This window comes from Protopterus annectens, chromosome 9.part0 (genome assembly GCF_019279795.1).
Source record: "Protopterus annectens isolate FY-2018-M chromosome 9.part0, PAN1.0, whole genome shotgun sequence".
NCBI lineage: Eukaryota > Metazoa > Chordata > Ceratodontiformes > Protopteridae > Protopterus > Protopterus annectens.
Genome location: NC_056743.1, coordinates 290,785,444 through 290,805,573, shown reverse-complemented (window position 1 = coordinate 290,805,573; position 20,130 = coordinate 290,785,444). Strand labels below are relative to the sequence as shown.

General features: G+C 38.3%; 1 protein-coding gene across 2 annotated transcripts in view; it reads right to left on the bottom strand.

Annotated features, from left to right (window-relative positions):
• OTOG (otogelin) overlaps positions 1-20,130 on the bottom strand; it is a 2,079,396-nt gene that overhangs the window by 291,349 nt on the left and 1,767,917 nt on the right. For both annotated transcript variants that reach the window (XM_044082876.1, XM_044082877.1), the window contains exon 41: positions 749-969. In XM_044082876.1, coding sequence (XP_043938811.1) covers positions 749-969 — 221 coding nt within the window. The remainder of the gene's footprint in view (positions 1-748; positions 970-20,130) is intronic.

The following is a 20,130-nucleotide window of genomic DNA, read 5'->3' as shown; positions in this document are numbered from 1 at the left end:
TAACTATTTGTACTTTGATTTTGTTATCAGACCTTAGAAATAATCAAATATACACTATCTATATATATATATATATATATATATATATATATATATATACACACATATATATATATATATATATATATATATATATACACACACACACACACACACACACACACACACACACACACACACACACACAGTGGATAGAAAAAGTTTACACACCCCTGTTAAAATGCCAGGTTTTTGTGATATAAAAAAATGAGACCACAATAATTCATTTCAAAACTTTTCCCACCTTTAATGTGACCTATAACCTGTACAATTCAATTGAAAAACAAACAAATCTGTTAGGGGAAAAATATAAAAAATAAAAATGTACAATATGCTGGTTGCATAAGTGTGCACACCCTTAAACTAATACTTTGCTGAAGCACCTTTTGATTTAATTACAACATTCAGTCTTCTTGGGTACACAACACTTATGCAACCAGCTTATTGTACGTTTTTTTATTTTTTATATTTTTCCCCTAACAGATTTGTTTGTTTTTCAGTTGAGTTGTACAGGTTATAGGTCACATTAAAGGTGGGAAAAGTTTTGAAATGTATATTGTGGTCTCATTTTTTTATATCACAAAAACCTGGCATTTTAACAGGGGTGTGTATACTTTTTATATCCACTGTATATATGAGTTGTGAGGAATAAAACTTGTCCAAAGCAGAAATGTCATCAAAGAAATGAAAAGAAAAGAATGTGACCTACAAAAGGATGGCAGCTGCTGAAGGTTTGGTTAAGGAGCATGCCTAGACAGTCAGAGCAGTCACTTGTAGAACAATTCACTTCACGCCTTCTCTGTTTTCCCATGTACTGTAAAGTGTTTGGCACTTGCCAGCTGTCCATATAGGCGGTGGGGTCTTCACTTTTACTGAACACTGTGCCATTTGGTAGTGTTAAGTCATTTGCTGGGTTTCCATCACAGTAACCTGAAAAAGGAAATTGAATGAGTCATCTGCATTTACCAACTGAATACAGAGCAAGTTACATATAAGCAGAAGAATCATGTGCAACAGTCGTAACATGAATAACAGAGGAGTGGTATTGTTTCATGGGTTTATTCTCCACTGCAATTATGTTCCTAAGAAGATAAGGGGGTTATAGGTCTCTTTCTCACCTAGCTCATGAAATTTTCTCCAAAGACCACATTTTGTTGACTGCAATGTCATCTAAGTGACAGTCAGTGGTTCTAAGGAGGCATATATTCTATGTGGATCTTGTCCACAACCACTTCCAGTAGGGTGAGAGAGTACTTGAACTCTATTAAAGGTCTGGCTCTCTTAAAATAATAGCTGCAGCTAGTCCATTTGGTTTATTTTGACCTTCTCAAAACAACACCCAAGCAAAGTCTACGAATCATGTAGAGTGTTGCACCCAAAATTATGTCAAAATACTGCAGATTTGCCAATGAAAGTAGCAGTGTATGTGTATGTGGTGTGTGTGTGCGTGTGTGTGTGTGTGTGTGTGTGTGTGTGTGTGTGTGTGTGTGTGTGTGTGTGTGTGTGTGTGAGAGAGAGAAAGAGACTGTGTACAGGACAGAGTCTGTCCTTTTGTGTGGTCTGGTAGGGCATGCATTAATGGATGTAGGATTCTCTCTCACTTCTCCAGTTTTTAATACCTTACCTGCTCAAAGGTGAAAGGTCACCCATGTATGCCCATGTGTGTGATATTCAAATAAGCAGACTGTTTCTGTAAGTATTCTTTCTTAAAGTTTCCATGACCATGGAAGCAGTATAGTTATGTGAATGTAGGAGTCACAGAACCCACAATGGGAGTACAGGGGACACTTACTCCCATGCAAAAACACTGTTTTTTTTTAACCTGCATGTAATTACAAATATAGCTTTAGCTCATTTATTGGCAGTGAGTGGGAGAAACATAAGCAGTTAGTGTTTAAGTTATATCAGTATAGTGGAGGTAGTCAATGGAAGCTTAAATTGACCTTTGCTTTGTCCATACACTTTGGTCATCAAAATACATGGTCAACATGTGTAAGATCACACAATCCATGGGGATGAAGAATATGCCCTTTCCCCGGGGATTGTGCATTCTCTAAATTGGAATAAATAATTTGCAGGAAGTATGGGAGGCACAGTGTGGCTTGTCCCCTTGCAGAAAATACAGTTTTAAAACTTGTGTGATCCAAGGAATAACCTTAGAGCATGGGCAGAATAGTGTCAATGTTAACATGTCCACATTAGTGATGTTGACACTTAAGTGACTTGATGATTGCACTTTACCCACATATATTGATATTGATATAAACAATGATTTACCATAACGTCAACTCACATAACAGCAAGACATCATTGCGAAAATTTAAATGAATGAACTCCCAGATTGGCATATTTCACCTCTGGGAAACTAACCTCTTTGCCACCAATAAGTAAAACACAAACTGAAACAAATTAAACCCACCAAAATGGGGGGCTTTGCTCCCACACCCCACAACTAAATAAACCAACTCCGAGATTGCACTGCAGTGAAGAAAAGGGCAAAGTTTGCCATGGTGGCCCAGTGGTTAGTTTTCCAGAAGCAAAATATGACATTCCAGGAGTTATTTTGTTTAAATTTCTGGTGACATCATGTCACTGTTATGCAAGTCGATTTTATTTATGGTAATTCGTTGTTTTGAAGGAAATCTGCATATATAAAAAACATATTAGTTATTTAAAAGGTTAATTTTATTAAATTGAATAAGTGGAAGCAGTGGAGGCAGGAGGTATAAATAAAAACTTACTGGACTTGGCTGCTGTTAACTTGATGGAACTTACCCACTAGTAAGTAAAATTAAATTTAGGATTATAAAATAATTGCATTAACTCAAACAGAAAAACTGATCATTATGGAGTAGTTAAATCCTGAATATACATCTTGGATATATTTACTTAATGATATTTTATCTTGCCTTTCTTTGTTTTCCTGAGAGTTTCCACTTCTTAAACTATTGTTTATTTTTGCATAAAAAGAGGTTTTCTATATTACACTTTGTTAATGGGGATTTCTGCATTGTGAATTGTGTACATGGTAATGATTTTGGTGTTTTGCTGTTTTTCATGTGTTTTATTCTATTTTTCTTTGTTATGGAAATATTTCAGTAAATAGTTTTTAAATAAAAATGAAAACTACTCTCTTGGCTTTTAAAATGAACACAAACAGTATCTACCAAGTTTTTTTCAGCAGATATATGCATTCTCTTTAGCCATTTCAGCAGAGAGTTGAAAGGTCAACAGTGTTTGTAGGACCCTCCCTTGCCCAGATGTCAGATCTTAATAGAAGGTATATGCAGCAGTTAACCTTCACAACTCAAACTCCTGTCACATTGCATGAAAGTTCAGGAAAGGATGATTGATAAATGGATACATGGAGTAGTAGAATGTAAGACATGAGATGAGCAGTTCAGTTTCAGATCAGGATGCAAAATAACTGATCTGATGTTTGCAGTGAGAAAGGTAGTTGAGAAGAAGCTAGAGATGAGGGAAGAGTCCAACTGGGCATTCCAAGTCTTGGAGAAAGCATATGACAAGGTCCCAAGAAAGCTGATTTGGGCAGTACTGCAGTGGTTCAAAGTTCCAGAAACATTGGTAGAATTAGTGCAGTCTATGTACAAGGACCCAATGACTCAAATACAAACAGTGCTCAGTCTCACAGATGGGTTCCCAATGGAAGTGGGAGTGGGAGTGAACCAGGGTTCAGTGCTGAGCCCACTGCTGTTCATACTGGGAATGGACTACATTGGCAAACAAGTTGGAGGGGACAGATCAACAAAGCTGCTGTATGCAGACAGTGTGGCATCACAGGCAAAATCTAAGCAAGAACTTCTACAAAGTATAGAGCAATGGAATGCAAAACTGAAGGCACACACAATGAAACTAAGCACAGATAAGACAGTGGTAATGGCAGCAAATTGGGGAAATCAGAAGTAACTCAGAATTGAGATAGAAGGGAAGATAGTGGAAAAAGATAACAGCTTCAAGTATCTGTGAGGGGTGGTTGAAGAGAAGGGAAGTCTGAATGAAGAGGTCAAAGCTAAAATCAGAGGGGGCTGCAGCCAACTGGCATAGAGTCTTGGGTATAGTGAAAGACAGAAGAATGCCAAAGAAGCTGAAAAATATGGTTTACAAACTAGTGGTGTGGCCAGTACTACTTTATGGTATACAAACCTGGGTAGTAAAGACAGAGCAGATGAGGAGGCTAGAGGTGATGGAAATGAAGTTCCAGAGAACGGTCGTAAAATGCACACTGTGGGACAGACGAAGAAATAAAGGAAGGACATAAGACCAGAAGACAAAGTAGTTCTGATTGCAGAAAAGATCAAAGAGAACAGATTATGGTGGTTCAGACATATGAAGAAAAGCAGAAAACAATCTGGTGAAGAAGATTTGGGACAGACAAGAAAAAGGCAAGATGAAACAAGAATGTCCAGCAAAGAGGTGAATGAATTGTGTGAGAAAAGATCTGTGACAGTCAGGCATGAGTGTTGATGTAGACAAGAGTGTGGCATTGAATCAAGAGGGATGGTGGCAGTTACCATGATAACTCGACCCCGTGTAGAAAATGTCAAAAAGGGGGGTTGATGATGATTATGATAACCTTCACAACATGCTCAAAATGAGGTGTTATACTCCACACTTTCAGGGTCTATAAGGAAACTCGTATTTACCTCATTTCTGATCCTCCACATAAGGAGCTAACATTCTGAAGTTCTTTGTACAGTCAACCCTGTCTCTACAGCAGTTATGGGCAATTATCTAACTAGTACAAATATATTCCTGTGTTGTGAATATTTCATTTGCAATTGCAAGGTACATTTAAAGGCATGCATGCATTTTGTCAAATGAACATGCTTAAGATATATATATATATATATATATATATATATATATATATATATATATATATATATATATATATATATATATATATAATTTACCATAATGTCTACAGGGTCATTTCAGAGATAACTTAATGACACCAATGGCATTTTGCAGGCATCAGCCTATAGAATATTCAGATCATTCCTCGATGCACTATTTCTATATGAGAATGACTGTATCTGTGTTTCCATTACACCATAGGATAGAGTCGTCCCTGTGTGTGTTTCTTCTTAGATATTGACCACGTCCTTGAAGTGTGGCAATAAAGGTCCTAAGTAGTGCTTATGGGCAATGTTGTATTATTAGGAATAGCTACTATCCCATCAACTGCTGGGCAATGCATGATGCACAGGGGTTGATAAGCAAGTAGAACAGTTATAGGAAGGCCGTATTACAATGAGAGGTTTTGATAGATCTTGGTATAAGCGGTAGCTGGCATTTAAATAGATATATAATATGGTGTATATATTGATGCAGAAAAAGAAAAGAAGATGGTTTATCATATAGAATACAGGTAAATGTTAACATGCATGGATATGCTGATTTGTTTGTTTGTTTATTTATTTATTTATTTAACACCTGTTTACTGGGGAAGTCTGACTGGACATGGGGCCTTATTTAGCAGAGGCCCGGGGAGAAAAGCTTCACAAATAACATTTACACACACAATAATAGTCCTAAGTTTGAATTCACACAGTACAATACATTACTGAGAAGTACCATTATTTAACATATGACATGAAATTATACAATAACACCAATAGTTTAAAGGATTAGTTTCAACAGAAAGTAGTTGTTACATCCAGGGTAAAGTATAAGTAGATACAATTAACAGAGATGTGAATAGAGAAGGTTTAATCAGTGTATTGAATGATAAGGAATGCCATGATAGGTATGGCTATAGTAAAAGTATTTTATTGATATGTAAAGTTGGAAATTAAGATAAGATGATGTTGTTGTTGTTTGTCTTTCAGCTTTTCCAGGTTAGGGGTCGCCACAGCGGAACTTCAGTCCGTTAATGATTGGCAGTAGATTTTCATGAATGCCTAGGTGCCAGCTTGACGTCCAACCTTCAACGAAGGCACGACCATTTACACATGTCTTTTGAACGCCCACCCAGCCGCGGGGAGAACATGCAGACTCCACACAGAAGGCACTCCCCGCACTCCAGCTGAGAATCAAACGGGAAAACCTCTTGCTGTGAGGCAACAACGCTACCGCTGCACCACCGCAGATTACGGAAATTAAGATAAGATGATACTTGGTGGGAAATAAGACAGATCAGTGTGGAGTACTAAAATAATTAGATAAAGGTATTGATACACAGGAGACCGATAAAATGTTGGATGTGGTTAAGGGTGATTTAGTCCCAGATTTTGACATTATTGGATATAACGTGTATAAAGATATGAGGGGAAAATAGAAATATGTTTTTTCATGTATTAAATAGTTGGATAAATCAAGGTATATAATAGGAGGAAATATGTGAAGGATGGTATAACAAATGAATCTGGAAGAACAGGATAAGTATGACCCTGTCCTTGAATAGCATCTTACCCTCACCAAAAATGATGCCACAATATGAAGACAAGATGATCAATTTCAACAATTGGCTTAAGTACTGGTGTCATTCAAAGGGGATCCAATGCCTGTCAGCCTGGGATGATATGCTTGACAAGCCACAATGCTTCGCTAGGGACGGCTTGCACCTGTCACCCCTGGGCTTTTGGATATTGGCAAAGGCTATTGCTACCCCCATAGAGCCTTTTTTAGGCAAGGCTCAAAAGACAAACCCACCTCCATAGGTATCACAAGGGATAAGAAACTAAGAGTACAGCTACTCAACGCCAGAAGTCTAAACCTCAAGATGCACGCACTCGAAACTCTCCTTAGCATGGAGAACATCGATATTTGTGCAGTAACAGAAACCTGGTTCAGGGCTCCCGAGAGCACCCCAGCACTACCAGGTTATACCTCATACCATGCTTTTCGGCCCCAAAACTTGGACCGAACCACAAAAGGAGGGGGAGCATCGATATTCATCAAAGATACCCACACCTCCAGGTTGGTGGCAAAGCACGAAGCATCAGAGACTATCCATGTGCAACTAACAGTGGGTAAAACTGCCTTCCAGTTTATAGCCTGCTACGAACCACCCTCCCAAACCCAGGAACCCCACTCGGCCTTCCTGAAAACACTGGAAAATATGAAGGTCTCTCCAAACACCACTATATTGGGTGACTTCAACTACCCAAACATAGACTGGGAGCATTACTCTAGCTCCAACATCCTAGCCCAAAGGTTCCTAGAATTCATAAACTCAGATGCTATGGAACAACTTGTTACCACTCCCACAAGAGGGGAAAACATACTGGACCTGATCATCACCAACATGGGGACTCTATGCTCCAGACCACAAGTGTATCCCTCACTGGTAAGATCAGACCATAAACTGATCTCACTGGATATTCACATCCCAACCTCACCCCCTGCCCAGAAAACCACAGTGAAAAACTTCTCTAAAGCAAATTTCACACTCCTCAAAACCGAGGTGGAATACTTCAAAGCCCCTGGGCCTGTGGAAAATAGGGCCCAGACCGCAGAATCCTTTATAAATGCATTCTATGAACACCTTCAGGAATGCATGGATCATGCAATCTCAAATAAAACAAAGACCCAATCCTCCAAAGGCAGACGTCCTGTCTGGTGGACCCCAGCCATAAACAAACTATACAATAGAAGGAGGAAGATACTACATGATAGAGCAAAATCCCAAAAAGGGAAGGCATCTCTGATCAGTATTAGCAAAAAACTAAGGGCACTCATAAAATCGTCTAAGGCCAGCTTCGAGAGAAAAATTGCACAGGACACTAAGGATAATCACAAGGCTTTCTTTAGTTATGTTAGGAACCTGGGTGGGAATTCCCAGATATGCTCAGAATTAGTCCAAAATGACAAAAAATACACCAAACCCACAGACATTGCCAACATCCTAGCTGACAGGTTCAGCGCAAACTCCCCCCCCCCACCTAAAGGGCAAATATCTATCCCAGCAGAGTGCTACCCCCCTGACATCTCAGCTGCTCAGGTAAGAGCCGCCCTCTCCAAAGCAAAAAACAAAGCATCAATGGGACCAGACGGCGTCCCGGGCTGCATCCTACATGAACTCCAAGAAGAGCTAAACCCAAACATAAAACTACTGTTCAATCTCAGCCTTACTACAGGATATGTACCCAAAGAGTGGCGTACAGCAACAGTGTTCCCTCTCCACAAAGGTGGTGCCTCAATGGACCCTGGAAACTATCGCCCCATAAGCCTAACTAGCTTGGTCTGCAAAGCTATGGAAAGGATCATCATGGACCTCATAAATAAAGATATTGGGGACCTACAGACACTGGATCCTACCCAGTTCGGCTTTGTTAAGGGCAGATCCTGCCTCTTAAACCTGGTCGACTTCTTTGAAACAGTCACCAAGGACGATGGGAAGGTGGTCCACACAGCCTACCTGGATATCGCAAAAGCCTTCAATGCAATACCCCACTCGGGCATTATAGATAAGCTCACCAGCTTAAATATAAACCCCTATGTCACTAGATGGGTTGCAAACTGGCTCAAGGACAGAACCCACATGGTTAGAATTGCTGGAGCCATGTCAGACTCCAAACCAGTTACAAGTGGTGCCCCACAAGGCTCAGTCCTGGGACCTCTCTTGTTCAGTATATATTTCTCGGAGGTACAGGCCAACATAGAAGGACTGTGGCTGACCAAGTTCGCAGATGACTGCAAACTGGTCGCCCTAATCAGCTCTCCAGCCGACACAAGCATCCTCCAAAAGGGCCTCATAGAAACAGGGAACTGGTGCCAGAGCCATGGCCTCAAGCTAAATGCCAAAAAGTGTATAGTCATCCCCTTTGGCAAAAACAAAGTTCCCACAAATTACCACATAGGTGGTAATCCATTAAGTACAGAAGAAGTAATTAGAGACCTGGGGACCCAAGTTGATAGCAATCTCTCATTTGACAACCACGTGGCCAAAGTGGTTAGAAAACATTTTATATAGCCCACCTAATCATGAAGGGATTCACATCTAGATTAGGGGAGGTCATCGTGCCTCTTTACTCATCCCTCATCAGGCCCATAATCGAGTACAATGCCCCTTTTGGGATGTACCTTACCAAACACCTGCAGCAACTGGAAAGACCCCAAAAGTACCTCACCAAGAGGATCAAAGGGCTCAAACAGATGCCATATGCTGCCTGGTTAAAGAAACTCCAGCTCTACTCAGTGGCATACCGCCTGCTCAGAGGCGACCTGTGCCTGATGTATTAAGCCATGTCCAACCCGGAATTAAGGGACATGCTGCACCTCAAAAAATCCAAACCCCATCGAGCTACATGCTTGAGAGACTTGAACCTCAGCACTGAAATAAATAGGACATGCTGGAGGGACAGATTCATAACGCAGAGGCTCCCTTCACTCTGGAATAAAATCCCAGTCCAGGTTAGGCAGAGTCCCTCATTGACTCTCTTCAAGAGGAATCTTGATGAGTGGATGGGAGATCGTAGGTTTACCCCGGGTATCACTTCTGTGTCACTGTTAGACAGAGGCACAGTATACTAACCTCGAAAAAGGGCATAGCAAAAGTAATTTAAAATGGGTGGTGAAAGCCAAACATACTCTGGCTAGGCTTATAAATGCCCTAGGGCAGATAGCCTAGTATGAACTTATGAACGTAAGAACCTATAAGAAAAACGTTAAGAACTGCTTACCAATAATGATTACTATAATGGACAATAGCATAGTAATAAAATAATGCAAAAAAAGCTTGAGAAAATTATGGAATGATATATAGTAGAAGGAATACAGGACATTAAGGGAAGGCAGGGGCAGGAAATCCTACTGTTAGTGACAGAAGTAATTGATATTTTAAAGAGACAGGATGATGTGAAGTTGGGGGGGTGGGTGATGTGACAAATGCTTTTGATAGTATTGAGTATAAGTAGTTTTGGAATATATTAAGGTAATTTTGGGTAAAAGGAAATTTCTTGTAATTATTGATTAAAGCCTATGATAAGAGCTGAGTAAGAATTTTGCTGAATGTAGAGGTAAGCAAAAAGACTGAGATGAAGAGAGGGTTAGTCAGGGCATCCTACCAGAGTCATTTATTATGATTATAGATGATAGTTATATAGACTGAGATGAAGAGAGGGTTAGTCAGGGCATCCTACCAGAGTCGTTTATCATGATTATAGATGTTAGTTATAAAGACTGAGATGAAGAGAGGGTTAGTCAGGGCATCCTACCAGAGTCGTTTATCATGATTATAGATGTTAGTTATAAAGACTGAGATGAAGAGAGGGTTAGTCAGGGCATCCTACCAGAGTCGTTTATCATGATTATAGATGTTAGTTATAAAGACTGAGATGAAGAGAGGGTTAGTCAGGGCATCCTACCAGAGTCATTTATCATGATTATAGATGTTAGTTATAAAGACTGAGATGAAGAGAGGGTTAGTCAGGGCATCCTACCAGAGTCGTTTATCATGATTATAGATGTTAGTTATATAGACTGAGATGAAGAGGGGTTTAGTCAGGGCATCCCACCAGAGTCGTTTATCAATGATTATAGATGTTAGTTATAAAGACTGAGATGAAGAGAGGGTTAGTCAGGGCATCCTACCAGAGTCGTTTATCATGATTATAGATGTTAGTTATATAGACTGAGATGAAGAGAGGGTTAGTCAGGGCATCCTACCAGAGTCGTTTATCATGATTATAGATGTTAGTTATATAGACTGAGATGAAGAGAGGGTTAGTCAGGGCATCCTACCAGAGTCGTTTATCATGATTATAGATGTTAGTTATAAAGACTGAGATGAGGAGAGGGTTAGTCAGGGCATCCTACCAGAGTCGTTTATCATGATTATAGATGTTAGTTATAAAGACTGAGATGAAGAGAGGGTTAGTCAGGGCATCCTACCAGAGTCGTTTATCATGATTATAGATGTTAGTTTGTTAGTTATAAAGACTGAGATGAAGAGAGGGTTAGTCAGGGCATCCTACCAGAGTCATTTATTATGATTATAGATGTTAGTTATAAAGACTGAGATGAAGAGAGGGTTAGTCAGGGCATCCTACCAGAGTCATTTATCATGATTATAGATGTTAGTTATAAAGACTGAGATGAAGAGAGGGTTAGTCAGGGCATCCTACCAGAGTCGTTTATCATGATTATAGATGTTAGTTATAAAGACTGAGATGAAGAGAGGGTTAGTCAGGGCATCCTACCAGAGTCATTTATCATGATTATAGATGTTAGTTATAAAGACTGAGATGAAGAGAGGGTTAGTCAGGGCATCCTACCAGAGTCGTTTATCATGATTATAGATGTTAGTTATAAAGACTGAGATGAAGAGAGGGTTAGTCAGGGCATCCTACCAGAGTCGTTTATCATGATTATAGATGTTAGTTATAAAGACTGAGATGAAGAGAGGGTTAGTCAGGGCATCCTACCAGAGTCGTTTATCATGATTATAGATGTTAGTTATAAAGACTGAGATGAGGAGAGGGTTAGTCAGGGCATCCTACCAGAGTCGTTTATCATGATTATAGATGTTAGTTATAAAGACTGAGATGAAGAGAGGGTTAGTCAGGGCATCCTACCAGAGTCGTTTATCATGATTATAGATGTTAGTTATAAAGACTGAGATGAAGAGAGGGTTAGTCAGGGCATCCTACCAGAGTCGTTTATCATAATTATAGATGTTAGTTATATAGACTGAGATGAAGAAAGGGTTAGTCAGGGCATCCTACCAGAGTCATTTATCATGATTATAGATGTTAGTTATATAGACTGAGATGAAGAGAGGGTTAGTCAGGGCATCCTACCAGAGTCGTTTATCATGATTATAGATGTTAGTTATTGGCAAGTTGGAAAATATATAAAGATGCTCTGTATTTTTAAGGAGTTTTGATTTCTTATGCAGATAATTTGAAGATACTGTCAAAAATAAAGATTGAATGAGGAATCCATGGAGGAGACAGGGATTATTATTAAACAAAGTGGGCTTCAGCTGAAGTAAAGAAAAGAGTAAACCCATATGAAATGTAGTTAAGGTAGGTGGGGTTTATTTTTCTGTGAAAAATATTTATTTATTAGGCATAAGATTTGGAAGGCTAGAGAAGAAAATGAAACAGGAATGGGTACACATTTTGAAAGATTGTAAGTATATTCTAATGTTATGAATGTTATGGAAAGCTTTTGAGCTTTCTTTGTAAAAACAAATTATGTCTTCTAAATTCAGATACATTACACAAGCTAGGATATCTGGGTGTGAATTTTGGACTCACTGTTTTGAATTTCAATGTTATGGGCTTTTGATGTTCTAAAGTGAATATACATATATATATATATATATATATATATATATATATATATATATTTATATATATAGATATATATATATATATTTATATATATAGATATATATATATATCTTCTCTAGAATGAAAATATACTTCATCAAAAATGGAAAACAGCCGCCCACTTCTAAGAAGGATCAGCTGTGCAAAAAATCACTGTAACGAACCACATGTGTGCGAACAATCACAGTAAGTAAAGCTTAAATATGGCAAGTGCTAGGAACAGGATGTACAATGCACCAGCATAGCAATATGGCAAATATGGTATCCTCCCCACCAGGAGTGCTAGGAAAGGTGTATGAAACAACAAAATCTATAAGAGGAAAGGAGCTACTAGTTATCGAAGGATTTGTGTACTATCTAGAGAAGTGCAGCAAGAGCCGAAAATACTGGTGCTGCAAGAGGAAAATCAGTGGGAAGTGCAAGGGTAGAGCTATCACATCTTCCATTACTAGTGGAGAAGAGTTGTTAAAGTCCGTGGGACATAATCACCCTGCAGACCCTTGTGACATTGAAATGCATGCTGTCTCCAACACAGTCAAAGAATGTGCCAGTTTGTCTAGGGATTCTGCTTGCATTATAGTGGATGATGCATTAGCATCCACTTCACTTGATTTTGCCCCAGCGATGCCCAGTAGAAAAGCAATGCTGCAGCAAGTTAGGAGAGCTCATGTAAAATGCAGAGGTAGGCAGGCAGGCAGGACTATTAGTTTGTTAGATATTGACATTAATGATTTCCCTTTGAAATGCAGATTATTTCTGCTTCTGCAGTTAAGCGACTCAGACACAAAGAATATTGTGGTTTTGTTCACCACAAAGCAAAATCTAGTTGATTTGTCTCATGCGAGCATTTGGCTGATGGATGGGACTTAACTTTGTGAAACATAAGCATTGCATACAGTTGTACCCAATACACGCTTTCATTAAATGTGGACCTTACAGTAAGAGTGTACCATTGGTGTATTGCCTTATGGCAAAGAAATCACTAAAAGCATACAATCTTCTTTGGAGTGGATTACTTAACTTATTGTCTGCAGAAGGGATTGAATACCGAGTGTTGTACATATTATGTGATTTTGAAATTGCCACATTGAAGAGCATCAGAGCTAACATGCAAAATGTGATATTTAAGGGATGCTTTTTCCACTTTGGCCAAAACTTTTGGAGGAAGGGTCAGAGCCTGGGATTGGGCAGTATGTATAATTCATGCATCAGCTTTCAGCTAGCGGTGAAGTGATTGGCTGCTTTAGCTTTCCTTCTTGAAGATGACATTATGACAACATTCCAGGAATTGAAACAGAGTTTTCCAGTGGAAGGTGAACAACTACTTCGTTATTCCACATTGTGGTATGTCTTGGGTAAACCCGGTAAGTTTAATATGTGTCACACAACTCAATTCTGGTTTCCTCCTCTATTCCCTATTTCCTTTTGGAACATCTCAATCCTTAATGAGCTGTGTCTGCCAAGGATACAAAATAGTGTTGAGGCTTGGAATCACTGGTTTAAATGCTTGCTGGGCAAGCATGTGTCTGACATTGAGATTGTAATGTCTACCATTGCAAGGGAACAGAACAGAGTGAATGAACTATTATTACATATGTCTTCAGGCTGCCCTCCTTCTCCAAATGAAAAAGCCTTATTAAAATGGCAATCTCAGTTCCAAACTATATTTGACCACAAAAATGACTATACTAGCCTAGAATTTGTTAAAGCTATCTCCCATTTACTTCAGATGTAATTCAGTTCACATGTGTCACTTGTATATAATGTACAGCACCTGAACTCATACTGGACATGTTGTAAAACACCTGGAAGTAGTCAGTGCTGACATGTTTTCTGTTATATCACTCAAGGTTAGGGTTATCACATTCACCTTTACACTATTCGGTAAAGAGTAACTCTGCCAAATGCATTTTTCCACAAATGGTCTTTCGTAGAAGTGGGCAGTCATTTTCCATTTTCGTTGAAGTGTATTTCATTCTAGAGAGGTAGATATATATATATATATATATATATATATATATATATATATATATATATATATATATATATATATATATATATATATATATATTTACATATACACATATGTGTGTATTAAAGCAAAATTAAAAAGTGGCTGTGGGGAAAAGAGTGGAGGAGTTAGTTGGTTAAATGTGTATGATTCGGATATACATATATAACAATGTAAATAGAAATTTATAAATAGCTCTTATATAGGTATGTATGTAAATATTCAAAACATTTTTAAAAATAATTTGCAGATATTTAAATACATGGTAATAAAATATAGAGATCCCCTACTCTTTTTGCAATATGTGCCATTGCATCTTTTACATCCACCTGAGCTACCACCAACTCACGAAGACAGGACCTTGGTTTAGCATCTCATTTGATAGGTGTCATACTTTAGATTGCAAAACCCCCATTATGCTGCACTGCAGTGTCTGTTTTCCAAGTGCATGTGGTAGGAATAGAACCCATATCCCTCTGATCTTTCATGTCTTTAGAAAATCCTTGCACATCTGCACAAATGGGAGTAAAGGATGACTATCTGGCGACACTCCTGTCAAGAATTGAGGACAGACAGTTTTAGTCACAGGAATGGATGGATAAGGGCAGTTTAATCAAATGGTGGATTTTGTGTTAATTTTTACGTTTTCTCATATGCTTATCTGAAAAAAGCTTACAAGATGGCATCATGAAACATCTGGAAGCATTTTATATGAGGCAGATAGTCCTTTCCTCAGTTTTAAGAACAATAATTAGAGCTGATCCTAACACTGCTTGCCTACTTTCAAAATGGGTGTAGCCGTAATAGTGACTGCCTCAACCATGATGATTACTCATATATAGCTACTTGGTCATATCAGTCACCATTCAGTCAAAGGCATATTTAAGGCCTAGCATTCAGGCTGTTGCACTTCAACTCACAGTGGCCTCCAGTTAAGGCCATTAAGGTTTTTGTATACTGTCTATCAATGTCTGACCACCAGGGAGAATTTCTTAATGAAAGCTACTGGACAACAGACAAATGAATATGACTTTAGAACCATATGAGCATTTGGAAGATATATATTGCCACCCCACCCCCACCCCCGGAGGTATATCACAAATCATTGACTTGTAATTATGTAAAGAAAGTGTGGACCTGGATAGATATAGTACACAGTACTGTAGCTGATACTTCCTGCTTAGCTACAGAAGAGAAGTGGTAAGATTCCAGAAATGAGAAATTTAGTAAGACATCTTTTAGCCATAACTAAACTGTATATTGCATCATAATGGAAAACCCCAAAGAAGCTTTCCGCTATAGGCTTCCAAAGGTTTATTTGTAATTATGTAATATATTGCTCTTACGTGGATATAGATCTCCTAAGAAGTGCAATATTTCTATACCCTAAGAATTTGGTATGTATGCTCACCAGCTTATGACATGCCATGGATTGTTTATAGTCTTGGTTGTCTGCTATTGTTAATATTCCAAAGTTGTAATGTTACTATGAATGTTGTCTTTTGGTGTGATGCAATGCATTTGAAAATATTTGTTTTTATGTATTTGCTTTGGCAATAAAAAGGAAAAAATATGCAATTAAGGTGCAGAAACAAACGAGCTGTAGTCCTACAAAACCATCAAAGTCAGTCTCTCTTGCAGGATGAATGATTGCATGCAACACCAGTTCTACATGTTAGGTAGCAGTAAGGAAGAATGACTGGACACTATTCTGAAAAAGACCTGAACATCATCTTTGAAGGAAACCTGAGGACAGAAGCTCTACTGGAGGGCATCTGTGCGCTATGTCCTTTGATTCCTATTTCTTGCCAATGCAGAATGTAACTCTTGGGCTGTTTAGGAATTAACTTGTTGCCCCGGTTGTGGTGATTTTAGGACTTTTGAAAGAAAAGGATACTTTGTATTTTTTTTCTTTTTGTTCTGAAAGATGTGCAAAAAGAGACAGGCACTGCATTTTGTATTATCATAAAATCAAACCACATTTTTGGCTATTCTTGGAAGTTTGGTATATACCCTTACACCTATAGACACATACTGACCCAGGACCTCTATTGTGATCCCTGTTTCTTATAGTAGGACCATAAACAAGTGGCAACATGTTTGACATAGTTGCTTTTGATGCTACAATGGACAAAAGCCAAAGTCTGATGCTACAATCGACAAAAGTGTTAAACTACTATAAAGTATTTAATAGCAAATCACTATCTGGGATTTAACACTTTTGACTCTGTTTATTGTGTTTTAGTGATTCTAGTGTACTATTGTGATTTTTGTTATTGGTTGTACTCAACACAATTATTTTGTGGTAATCTGCCCAAATGCAAAGTGATGGAGCATTGCTTGATCCTGATTACTATTTAATTTATAGCATTTTTTTGCAAAATCTGAGTGTTGTAGCGCTGTGTGTGTGGTCTAAACTGTAACTACACAATAGCAAGCAGTTTCATACAGTTTAAATGTTTTTGTTTTTTTTTTTACTGAAAGCTGAGAGTTGTAACACTCCATGTGAGGTGTAAACAAACTGTAGCAAATGCTTTCTACATTTATAACAAGCAGTTTGATACAGTTCAATAGAGAAAATATTTATTATTTGTTTTTAAACTAAAATCTGAGCACTTTAGTGCTCCATACAGGGTAAATAATTGTAGCAAATGCTTGCTACAGTTTAAAAGAAATAAAGATTTTCTTTTTTATTTTAATAAAATGAGAGAAAAGAGGGCCAGAGGCAAGATGCAGAAATGGGATCACGTCCTGTATCTGGGAGCAGACTGGTTTTGTTTATTTGTTTTTTTTTAGTGGGGGGCACAGATTGGATATTGTCTACAGGAAGCCATACAATCGGCATCCTGTAGTTTTGCAGAAGTCCTTTTTTGCTCCTCACTTAAAGAACAGAGGGGGTGCATGCCAGTTTATGGTACAGGACACTGGATGAGCCAGCTATACTTCCAATGGACTCTCATAAAAGTGAGGTAAATTTAATTATAACATTTCCGCTCAAAATAAGCTCCTTCTGACATGCTACAACCTTTCTCATAGTGAAAAAGTCACAAACATTGTCTAACACTAAATCATTAATTTTTCTAAGAAGTACATCAGCTGCTTTTTGTACAAATATGGTAGGTCTGTATTAAACCAATTCTTCAAGCCTACTTGTCCTTTCATTGTGAACAAACAAAGAAATCATATCTAAATCAAACAAGATATTTTTCTGGAAAATATTTCACATCCAGCCTAACCCACTTACAAAAAATAACCATGTCCTTACTGGGTACACCTCTAACTATCTTCCTTTGAAAGTAATTCTGCTTAATATATGGAATTTCAGTTTGGGCATAAATATAGAAACTGACACACATACATATACACACACACACACACACACACACACACACACACACACACACACACACACACACACACAAACAAATCCTTGAAAATCTTTTATTATCTACACTTCCTTTCATTTGATGATGATCATGTGACAGAAGCTGTTGAAGCACTTCTGTTTTTTTTTTTTTTTAAGTCCGCCATCCTGTTTACAACACCTCATCCTTACATAACTCCTTGCGGATAGGGTACATGTTTGATAACAGAACTCATCTTGCTTCACAAACCCTCTTCTTAGAATAAGTGTCTTCTGACAGGGTACACCTCATTTCACTAGAAGCAAGTAACAGATGTCTTCTGCAAATATAACATCACATTATTTTTTTCTAGGAGTTATTTCATCTCTTTCCATAGGTTTCTGTACACAAGATCAAGATGAAATTACCTGAGCATCAGTACCATGAAGAAAAAAAAAGATAAACAGCTTAACGGTAAATGCTGTTTCCCATAGGAAACCACTGTTAGCACAATTTCTAAATGTGTGCTGGCAATGATTCATGTGTTTTAAAAGATTTCTTCTTTTTCAAATTGGTGCAACCCTGGAGTTTGCATATGCATATATATATATATATATATATATATATATATATATATATATATATATATATATATATATATAGTTGGGGGTGTGAGGGGGGTATGAAGGGATGTGATTTGGTGTGGGGGGGTGAGGCCCCCCCCCCCCGCACCATAAAAAATGAATAAAAATGATTTTTTCACTCTTTTCAATTTTGGTTCTTTTTTTCAGTCCTTTTATTAAGTCTTTCAGGAAGTCAGCATTTCATAGCAGAACATTTTCCACATATGCATAATGAAACATTTCAGATATATCCCTTCTCACATGCATTCATAGCATCACATCTGCATGCTTGGCTAACTGTTTTAGCTGTGTTATCCCATTTCGTGTTCAATTTACCCTTACCATGATTTTATTCTTATACTGCCCATTAGAGAATGATTGTTTCTGGGGTCATACCAATGAGTATTAATGGAGGCTTAGTAGTAGTGTAGGACAGTGAAGCACTGCTTGGATCTATCTGTAGAAGAGGAGGCAGTCCTAGGGTAAATTTCCTTTTTCCCATCCATTGATGTAAGTTGCATTTGAATAACCACATGGATAAGATTTCATTTTTGTTGATGGGGGATTTGTTAAAGGGCAATAGTATCGTCTGAGATACTTACTTGTCTCTCCAAGCCATTCCATTTATGCTGCAAAACAGGTGAAGGTCTCTAGATATGCCATATGACTTATAGATATCCAGCAGATTCATTAGTACTGGGACACAGGATGCCTTGTATTCCAGGCACAGAATAACTCTTAATAGCTTTTAACAGACTAGTACAGCAGTAGGGCATAGAGGTGGTTGTAGCAGGTAATGTAACTTAGATTGCAATTAATGTAACAGATTCCAGCATAAGCCTTCATGTATTCTTTTCATGAGGACCTTTATTGGGTGCTCTAGTTGTTGCATATCCCTCGACAGATGTAGACTAAAGGGGCCATTATACTCAATGACAGGCCTGATGAGGACTGAGTAGAGTGGGACAATGACATCACTAGATAAAGAGTGTTATCCCTTTGCTTACAAGTATTATAATACACAAGGACTTCCTCACATTAGTATAATATACAAGGACTTCCTCACATTAGTAGAAACACGTTGGTCAAATTCCTGGTCACTGTCTACATATCTTCCCAAATATCTATCTATTGGATTGACTCTTAGGGGGTGTATTGTCAATGTGGTAGTTTTCCCATGGCAGTAGGTTTCACAAATGATACAATAATGTACATTTTGGCATTTAGCTTTAGCTAATTTATTTTATTTATTATTTATTTAACATTTGTTTCCCAGGATAGTCTGTCTTAGAATAAAGCCAATTTTCAGCAAAGACCCAGGGGGAAGTGCTCCAGATGCATATCTTTATAATGTGGGAGGAAACTGGAGCACCTGGAGGAAACCCACATGAATGCAGGGAGGACATACAGACACCACACAGAAGGCACCCCAGCAGAGAATCAAACTGGAAAACTTCTTGCTGTGTGGTGACAATGCTACAGCTGCACCACCGCACCGTCCAATGATCCCAGGTATTTGTTTGAGGCAAATCCTCCTGGATGATAGCTGAGTGACTTGGGGTTTTGAATTCCTCCAGCATATCCTATGCAGTTCCCCTTCTGTGTAACAGACTTCCACCTTGCAGTTATCCACAAACTCAGTCGACTAAGGCCCAGCCAACATCAAGGGCCTCTGACTATGTTTGTGATGACTGCAAACTAGAACCAGTTATAGAATTCCTCCAAGACACTGACACCCTACATAAGAACTAATACAGACAAATGACTGGTGACAAAATTACAACTTAATAGTGAAATGAAATGCATACTAG